At 45.9% G+C, this 10,050-nt stretch overlaps 1 protein-coding gene across 1 annotated transcript in view; it reads left to right on the forward strand.

Annotated features, from left to right (window-relative positions):
* Window positions 1-10,050, forward strand: part of WTIP (Wilms tumor 1 interacting protein) — an 81,116-nt gene that overhangs the window by 67,477 nt on the left and 3,589 nt on the right. Inside the window, exons 5-7 of the mRNA XM_009881404.1 lie at window positions 5,027-5,089; window positions 7,553-7,683; window positions 8,773-8,824. Coding sequence (XP_009879706.1) covers window positions 5,027-5,089; window positions 7,553-7,683; window positions 8,773-8,824 — 246 coding nt within the window. The remainder of the gene's footprint in view (window positions 1-5,026; window positions 5,090-7,552; window positions 7,684-8,772; window positions 8,825-10,050) is intronic.

The raw sequence follows: 10,050 nt of genomic DNA on the forward strand, positions 1-10,050 counted from the left end.
AACTGTTGCCTCTGTGCAGAACCTGCAGTCCCTCCTTGCCCTGCGTGTGTCCTTCAAACGTAACAAAGTGGAAACGCAGAAGCACGAAGATAAGCTGCTGCGGTAGTGTTTCCTCGCTGGCAGCCAGACAGGGTGAAGCAACAGGAGATATGAAAGGGTTTCAGCGACACGAAGAGTAAAGTTCTGGACTATTTTCCTTTAGTCTAATCTCTGCCACCTGCCATGAGGCTCCCGTATCTTTGAGCCCGAGAAGGCCCCATTTTGTTCCGTTCAGTTTAATCACTGCATTTAAATATGTGCGTAAAAAAACAAAACCAAAAACAAAACCAACAAAACCCCATCTGCATGAAACCAAATTTGATATTCTCTCCCTCTCTTAACGTGATCCCATGAATTTCTTGCATTGTTGTGTCTCATGTACTAAGGGTCCCATGCGGAGAGCAAACAATAAAGCAGCGAGAAGACAGATGCTCTGCTAATGGGAAACCAAGGAGAAGGGAGTCTGTGAGGGATTACAGGCAGCCTGGGGTTGGAATACATTATTAGCATAGCACCCAATTCAGAAATTAGTTTTCAGAATTAAATGCCTGTGGCATTTTGGCAAAAACTCCTGATCATCCCTCTCAAAAGCCCTTGAAGCATAAAAGAGTAGGAATCTCAAGTCTGGGCTGAGCAATCACATTGGGTGACTTTGCGGCGCTGTAGCAGTGAATTGTAGTTTTTATGGCTTCATACCATTACCGGGGCAGCAACTGCCACACCTACTGAAATGTAACCCACTCGATCTGCTCGCGCAGACCTTTAGCAGGTTTTGAACATCCTCATCAAAGAAGAAAATGGGCCTGAATGAGATTCCAGGATCTGTTTCCAGGAGGAAGGTTTTGTTTTGTTGAGTGCATAACAGCAGGGAAGTGCGTCGGCCTCTCCTTGGGCACGGTTAGGCATGCGAAGGAGAAGCAGCGACATGTCTTTTCAAAGATCTGACGTTGCCTAAGGTAGAAACTTCGGGTCCTGAAGCCTTTGTCAGGCATGCTATTTTCTGAATGTTTTTGCTTTTGAAAATCATGATGAGAACATCAAACTTTAAAAGACCCTGGGTGGACAACCGAGATTGGTTACAGGACTGGGGGCAGACAGGAGAAATGGTTTCTCATAGCACTTGGTGGGATTATCCTCCATGCATAATTGTTCATTATATGCTCAAAATTCATTGTTAATTTCTTTTGGATATATTGCACATTAGACAGAAGAGTTATAAACCCCAAGATTATCACAGGAGGACACTAATAGCCCTGAATATTCAGGACAGAAGGGGACTTGTTTTCCTCTTACATTGAAACAAAGACTCTTGGACAGAATCATTAGAGATTTTTTTGCCCGTTTGATAATCAAAGTATAGCAGACAGCAAACAAAAGAAAAGTTCAGCCAGCCAAGTCTTCTCCTTTATTTTTACTCTTCTATTCTAACATAATCAACATATTTCTCAAGGTTTATTTAGTTTCCCAGAGTCTTATTTTATATAAGTATCATTGGGGAGCTTGATGACAAAGTCTTGATTCATGCACATAAAGTGAGATTTTGTTATCCTGGGAGAGAAGTCAAAGACGAGGTAAATATGGGAGAAAACAGTTGGGACCAAACTAAGAAATCGGGGGAAAAGAATGTACCAGCTCTCCAACACGCGCCCGTTTTCTTTGCATCCTGGTAACTAACATCTTATTTCTAAGTCACAGAAGCGAGAGTAAAGGGTAATGCTTTATTTTCAGCTTTGAATTTCAGAGCTGTTCTTTTTATAACAACTTCTTTCAATGTTTTTATATATGCTTAGCGAGCATCTATAATGAATATTTGGGAAGATTCAAAATTACACATCTTATTTGTCCTGAGTACAGACTGTCTGTAGACTTGGGAACGTTTCTGCCTAGTTTGAGATTGGTCTGTATTTACATCATCTCACTGGTCTGCCAACAAAATATATATTTTTTAAAAAAAAAAAAAGCTGGCACATATGAAACCCTTACAGAGTACGGCTAGACTTGAGCCCAGCACCACTCACATTCGAACGAAGCTGGATGTATAAAATCCTGTGTATACAGGAAGCCTCCCTGTGATTTGGCTTCTCCACCAGGCTCTTGCCTCTCAGCCCGCATTACCTCACCGTTGCACCTCAGTCTGTTTTTCACGTCCCCAGATTGTGAGGGGAGGGCCAGTGTGCGCAAAAGCTCTTTTTTCCCGCTCCAACTATGTCAGTAATAAAAGAGGCTACAAGTCGGTAGAGCGTAACCTCCTCTTCCCTTGCAGTTACCTAGGTCACAGGCTCTGGGGGACCAGTGGTGCTTCCACCCAGCCAGGCTGGGAACCCACCGTCCGGAGGCTCCTGGGTGTGCTGGGAGATGATAGAGGCCATTCTGCCTTGTCTGCAGTCTGGAGCAAGTCCCAACTTCTCTCTTGTTGCACACACAAGATTTGTGAAGGTTAATAATAATCAGGTGCTTCAAAGAGAGAGGTTGCCAATTTTAATTAGTATTTTCAGACTTTGTTTGTAAGGTCTGCTTCTAAACTTGAAAACTTAGCACAACAGCCCTGTTTGAACTCTCCACATTAGGATCAAACACTGCAAAGTAGAAGTTGACGGTTGAGCTACAAAAGGTCGAGAAAATCATTTTCAGTGGTGTCCACGGTACTGCCATGGTGTAGGAAACGCGCTGCTGGGAGCCGAGGCTGTTACTCTTTTCCAGTCCAAATAGATCGAAAGCACGAGCAGAGCTGAATCCAAACCCCTGATCTCACTGAATCAGGTCTCCAGTTTGTCTGGGATCAATACTGTGATCAGAAGAGAGAAGAGTGTAATGGTAAAGGACAGCTCCCCGAGCCCATGAAGTATTTTATCACTGCCACTATTAGACCCACTGCCATTTTGCAAAGTCTTCTTAATTGGGTAATCCAGTTCTGGATGTGTTTGACAAATAACAATTCTCTTGTTAAAAACAAATCATGGTTTTAATTTAATAGGGTTAGTCATATAAAGAGTGATTTTGTGTCAGCAAAACCTTTCTTTCTGACGAACAGTGTAATTTATGACATTCTAGTTGGCAATAAATGACATTAATCTGACCACTATGCCATTCTGTTCCTGGGGAATAATGTTCCCTCTTAATCAATAGCTGAGGAAATGCTCCTCTGCATTCCTTATCAAATGACAGCCAGATGGTACTGGTGAATTCATTCCAGCAGGATTTTAGAATTAGCTGGGTTTGTACTATTGTTAATCCTCTGCTGTCTGGGCCACGAGGACCGACCCACCTGTTTCCAGTAACCCTCAACTTCGCAACCTTAGGAAATAGTCTAGCCAGATGGTTACTCAGATACAGCGCAGCCAAGAAGCATCCCAAGCAGTAGCCCAAGCAGTGAGGCCTTTTTTCTGCATCGGGAAGAAGAAAAATAAAACAAAAACCCCAGTATCTTGCAGAAGTAGCCAGCTAGGACTGCCTGCCGCTCTATCTGCTCCTCAGCTCTCTGGTCTCTTTTGATGAAGTTTCAAAGTTTCTTAAGATTGTGTGAGCGGGGTTCCTTAGTGCGTAGTGAATTTGGAGCTGTGACAGCTGCCGTACTGTCACTTACTGACTTTCTGGGCCCATCAGAGTGTCTGCAAGACCTTTTCCTTCATAGCCACTTTGTCGCATAGCAACAATAATTTTGCCTCCAACCTGTTGAACTGAAATAACATGTAATCCCCTCACACCAATAAAAAGGGAAACATATGGCAGCTCTAGGCTGGGGACCACTGGCTTTGGAAGTGAGGGGACGGTTAATCCCCACTAAACCAAGGGGGGAATGGAGGAAGCCATAAGTTCTGTTGGGCCGAGCTCTGACGATGCCTTAGGTGCCAGAGGCAGTTACGCGGTGCTCGGGGAGAAGCGTCCAGTTGACACTCATCCTCCCCCTTCCCTGTCTTTTATCTTGTGCAACTAAAGTACATTTCAGGTGAGCTTTGCTACAGCCTTAATTGCTGAAATAAGCATCCCCGTGCAATACCGTGGAAGGGACCGGGCACCCCTTCTCCCTGGCAGGAGAGAGTGCGCACGCAGCGCTTCGCTTATGTGGGACTGCAGCGGGTGAGGGTAAAGTTCAGCCACTGCAAATACCAGTTTCAAAATTCCATGGCTGGAGTTCTTGCCTGTAGGGTAGTTGTTTGGTAGGTCAGTCGTCCGGCCTGATAACCTTGATATTTTTTTGTATGCCTCTAAACACAGGGCTAAAGACAGACTTTGGCATCTGAAACAGGATCTGCTTTGGGGACGCGAGTACAAAGTTAAGGTCAAAGACTCCCAGGGAGGGAGTGCAGAGCTGTGGTACCGAGTGGGCAAAGTGTCTCCCCGCTGCCGTGCCCGCAGCACCGAGCCGGGGAGGGGGGGCTCTGCCGCCAGGCCTGCCCGCTGCCTATGGCCGGCTGCGGCGCGGGGTGGCCACTGGCCCTTACTGCTGCCCACGCTCTGCGGGGAGCCCGAGCCCCTACAAATGCACTTCTGGATTCTTCCCTAGGTAAAAAGCTTGGGGTGCACGAGGCAGCTAAATCCTCCTTGGGCCTGTCTTCATTTCCTAGCCGGCATATAGCACTGAGTGAAATGTAGGTCCAAAATCTGAGGTCACTAATTTGCATGGGAATCAGGAGGTGAGTCTGATGTTCTTCACTTCCCCAACAACCACCAAAAGAGTGAATTAAAGCTAATTCCAGCGCACCAAATGTAAACTCGCCGAGTAGGCTTCAGAAATAAAAATCAAAATAACATTGTTACATTGGAAATCTCAGTGGAAACGTTGCAGCGGACGGGAAGGCCGAGTTGGTGTCTCCGGAGGCTGCAAGAGCAGAGCGAAGGCTTCTGAGTCACCGTCTCCTGAACCTATTGTCCCATTTGCTGTCATATACAGCACAGGCTGGAAAATAGCACAGCGTTCACTTCAAAGGTATTTCTGCAGCCGGAGGAGTGGCCACTAATAATCCTTTCTTTTCTGTCATTTGAACAGTATTCAGGTTTTCAGCAAACAGCGGACAAGTGCTTTGTTTGTGGACACCTTATAATGGAAATGGTAAGAGACCTAAATCCCTAACCGCGGGGCAGCTTGCTTTTCACTGACTTTGGGTAGTGCGCTGTGAGACATTGGGCTTTTTCTCTCGTCAGACTGTCCTTGTCTCTTCACTGCTGTTAAGGTAGTTTTTGAAACTGAGGCAGTAAATAAACAGAAATATCTCTGTGTTCTATTACTGTTAAGTACAGTAAGTTGGGCTTCTTTTCTACCTGAGATCATGGGAGGCTGTTGTTCTGCCACATGCCAGTTTAGAAAAAAAAAAAAAAAAATTAATACTAAAGGGGGAAAATACAGCACAGCTTTGTATGAGGACACGGTAAAGGACAACAGAGGCTGTGCTCTGTAAGGCAGTAGAATAGCAAGAGTTCTGTCAAGTGGATGGAATTTGGGCTAGGGAGGAGAGGGACGTTATCAATAGTCCTGAGGTTTGTTGCCCTCTCTGTAACTTGCACTATTTACCTTCTGCCACTTGCTCCACGTCAGCTTAAATGCCTTATTGCCACTGGGATTTGTAGGGAGCCAGTAGTCAAGAGTTCCTTTTATAATAAAAAAATCAAAGGGCTGCGGGTTGGGCCAGGTACTGCTGGCGTCATTTCAGTGGGTAAAGTAGGAAGAGTTTAGTCTCACCTTCCTAAGCAGAAGTTCCCAAACAAAGTGAAGTGGCTTTGCACACTGAAGAAGTGCAGATCATGTAGTATCAATTTTCCTCTTGCTTTAAAATGTCTATGAACCTCAGTACGCCTACCAGAAGTAGCTACTGCATTGCAAACAGGGAGGTTCAGTAGGAGCTGGAACCAAGACTTCACTAATGAGGGTTCTGGCTCATATCCTGGCACCACTGGTTGGACAAGGATATTGTTCGTTTTAGCCCAAGAGCAAATTTCTAGAGTTGTGTCATGCTGGGAGGGGGAGGGGTATCCTGACTTGCACGCTTTGAGCTGGCCCTTAATTGCAGAATCCCAGGCAAGAGTCCATAACATCTCGTTGGTGGAGCTCAGTGGCTGGAAGCTTGGCAGGTGCTTGTCTGCCTCTCTCCCATCAGCAAGCATGCTCCGACAAAAGGAAGCAGCTCTGGGAGCTCCAGGAATTAAGCAGTCTTATTTGGCTAATTCCTTGGTGTTCCGCCCTGGGAGCGCACATACAACCAACGTGCCGGCGCAGTGGTGGGGCTGCGGACGGCCAAGGAGCAGAGAGCGGCAGCCCCACCGGCCTGGGCGCGACTGAAGCTGTTGAGGTGGGAAGCGCAGCTGAGTGGGGAGCTGGTCCCTGCGGAGGACCGGCCCCACAACCCCACCAGGCTGACAGCGCGTCTTACGGAGCTGCCGAGAGCAACACGCGCACAGAGACAAGTTGTTTCTGGCCAGGAACAGGCTGGCAGACCAAACGGAGTCTGGTGCCACTCACTGAACGGAGAGCTATAGGCCTTCATCAGAGGGGGAAAAAAGCTTAAATTAAATCGACTGTGCATTTTTCCTATGCACCACTTCTTAATCCCTGTTGATTTGATCTCTATTCATAGAATCATCTACAGGGCCACGAGAGCTTGGCCTGTGGAGTATTTTCATCTCCAGCTTATTAGCAGCTCCAACATGAGCACTCCCGATAGCAGATAGTTTATGAAATTACCTTCCAAAAGTATTTCTTACACCTGCTGAAATCTATGCAGTTGGTGATACAACGTGTTGTGAGCTGCCTGAAGATGATACCATGTCTCACTCTTCCCAGAGACTTGTTCATGGGCTTGGAGCATCCTCTTTGATGTCCCAGTGCCACAGTGGGTGTTATGCACAAGGACACCAGGAGGGATGGGATCTCTTCTGCAGTAGTGCAGCTGAGACGGCATTGCGCCTTTCCTTGAAACCTCTAAAACGCGGTAGGGAAGGTCAGCGTGGGAAAAGCCTGAGCAGATGGATGGATCTGTATCCAAACACACGGGTACAGATGGAATTTTAACAGAAACCGATGGCCCCCTATGACTGATAACCAGTCAGTAGCTGTGGTGGATTAGGATCCTGAGTTAATACAGGGACACCTGTTTATTTGCTTGTTTTGCTATTTTACTTTTTGAGTAATGACTGGCTTGGATTCTGTCTGTCACAGCCTGTTAAGTTTTGTGAATTAACTCTGTATCCCAGTGACTTGTATTTGGCTGCAACGCATTTTCCAAGCAGTGCTCTCTGAAGCCGTTTTTAATTTCTGTTGGCAGTCCTGGCCCTGCCGAGCTGAGCCTGATGGGCGTTACCCTGATTTTCACAGCTCTCGCTCTTTATTGGGAGCCTACTGAAACCCACTGAAATAAGCAAGTTGATTGTTTTAAAAGGCCCCTCGCTGACAGAGCTGCAGAGTGGTAATTTCATCCTGAAGTGCTTTTCTCACTGTCCTTATTAAGAATCAGACACAGCAGTATATGGGGGGGATCTCTCGTAATCACACATCCGCTTATTTTGCTGTGTGCCTCTTAAGATCTTACAGGCCCTTGGAAAGTCGTACCATCCGGGCTGCTTCCGCTGCGTGGTGTGTAACGAGTGTTTGGATGGAGTCCCCTTCACTGTAGATGTGGAGAACAATATTTACTGTGTCAAAGACTACCATACGTAAGTACTCAAATCCATTGCATGCTTGGAAAAATGACAGCAGTTAAATTATTGGTATAGCTATAAGCCTTGTAGTAGATTAAAAGGGTCATTCTTACTTGCTTAGATGTCCCTCAAGTGCTGCTTTCACATACAGTATTTTAAAGTTATAGCAAAGGTCACTTCATGGGCCCAGCGTGGCATACAGTGAGGCTGAAAATCAGGTTGTGTCAGAGGATGTACTTCTCTGGTGGCGGTTTCTCTGCTTCCTTCAGGACTTTCAGTACTGACTGGATCAGGCTGATTCTGCAAGTGGTGGTAGGTTCTGCCGGCTGTTTCTAAGAGTCAAAGTTCTGGTAGTGCATGACACTGGCGAGTGTGAGTTAAGTTATCCTAGACTGGACAGTAGACATGTAATTAGCAGCTGGGGTTGGAATGATTTTAGTCTCACCTGACAAAAAGTTTTGTGGTTTAAGTGATTGCTTTTGGACTCCTTTCTGCTCCCGCTCAAAGGCAATGTGAATGCTCTTAGCTCCAGTCAACCAATAACTCAGCTTATGTGGCAAGTGTAAATCATTCTGAACTCAGCCCTATTGGTACCGAGTTGACCGTGTTAGGATAGAGTGAATGTCGGCCCTGGGATTGTCATAAAATGCAGCTGTGGATAATAAGATCAGTTGATGTATTTGTTTTAGTGGACAATCAATCTAGCCACAATCAGCCCCTCTCCTATTTAGCATGTCACCTCGTCTTCCTGACGTCAGATGGTGACAGTTCCCTAAGTCAGGAGCTGCTTTGCAGTCAAAGCAGTGAGTCTCTGGAAGAATTTGAATGGCTTTATGAGTAAAGGGAGGTAAGAGAAAGGGCGTATGTGGGAAGAGGGCTGGATTCACTGTCCCAAGAGGTCAGGAAGACCTAGGCAGTGAAGTTGGGGTAGATCAACCTCTTCCAAATCTCCTTTTCCCCATATATCATCAAACATTTAGAGGTGTTTCAGATCCTGTGGATCTACATTTTGCTAAAAACAAGGCATGGTTAGAATAGCTCTCTTGGTTCTACTTTTTGAAGAAGCTTTAAATGTGATTTGAACACTTTCTTCTTGCACCCTAGGGTTTTTGCACCAAAATGCGCTTCCTGTAACCAGCCGATCCTACCAGCACAGGTACTTGTTAACATGCACTGACTGTTTAGAGAAAACAGCTGTTGGCATATGAACACTTTCTAAAAACACATCAGATGCTTTTCCTCCCTCTCCCAGAATCTATACTATGTCAGATACTAAATTAAATACAGTTCAGCAGTAATGTCACTCCCAAACATTCCCAGAGGTTGTAATAGTCATACTACTTATGCAGCATAGTACTTTGTATCTTTAGGGTGCTTTCCAGGTCTTAATTATGCTGTTATAAATCACATTTAATTGAAAGCCCTGACTGGGGCTCCAAGAACAACCCAAGCAGTAAAGCCCTGTTTATTTTTAGAATCTCCCATTAGCTCAAGTAGCAATTTTCCTTGTCTGCTACGTTTGCATTTCTGATGTGGATCTGTTAAGATGCCCAAACTTGAAAAGACATCTGAGGGTTACCCTGACCCTGTGAAAAGGCCACACAGTCTGTCCTCCTGGGCTGGCGATGTAATGAAAGTGCTTAAAGGGGTGGAAAAGGCAGCAGCAAAGGTGGCTAAAAGGGAAGCTAGGTGAATCGCCTGCCTGCAACCTCAGCCTGTCCTGACAGTATAGTTAGCGTGGTGAGACTTCTGCATTAAGACATCCCTTTTCTGCCTAACCGCAGTGGTGCTCCCTCACGCTCTTGTGGGTGCAGGACCCTCCGAATTCCCATCGCTGAGGTCACTGACCAGCTCATTTGTAAGCAGGGACCTCAGCGCCTCCCTTTTTCTCCTCTTGCCATGTTTATAGAGCCAGAGCTTGCATGCTATAAGCTGCTGTGCCCCAGTAAAGCCTGTGGGTAGAGCCTCTCAGCGTGCTCGCCTCCACCACCCTGCACATTACTCTCTAGTTGTCATTAGTACTTCTGTGTAATAGCCAGGTCACCCAGCATTGAAAACCTTATAAAGGCTGAGCCAGAACTGCTTGTCCTGGTGATGAGATGTGAGGAGAAAACCCTTATGTAAATTTCACTGGATTTCTGTCTTACAAAATTAAGAAAGAAAGAAAGAGAAAAAGAAAAAAGCAAAGCAGTGCTGCTGACTCATGTGATGGCTAGCAGGACAGACGCCACGTTCTTTCCCATGGAGGTTTCTTAGGTTAGTTCCAGTCTCGCAGTGCAGGTACTAACTTGCCCACAGCTTCTCTCAGACATAGTCTACGTCATATCTGATGCTCTAACCACACCTGGAACTGGAAACAATGCAAGGCAACGAATTTAACGA

Source organism: Charadrius vociferus, unplaced genomic scaffold, assembly GCF_000708025.1.
Source record: "Charadrius vociferus isolate BGI_N301 unplaced genomic scaffold, ASM70802v2 scaffold553, whole genome shotgun sequence".
NCBI lineage: Eukaryota > Metazoa > Chordata > Aves > Charadriiformes > Charadriidae > Charadrius > Charadrius vociferus.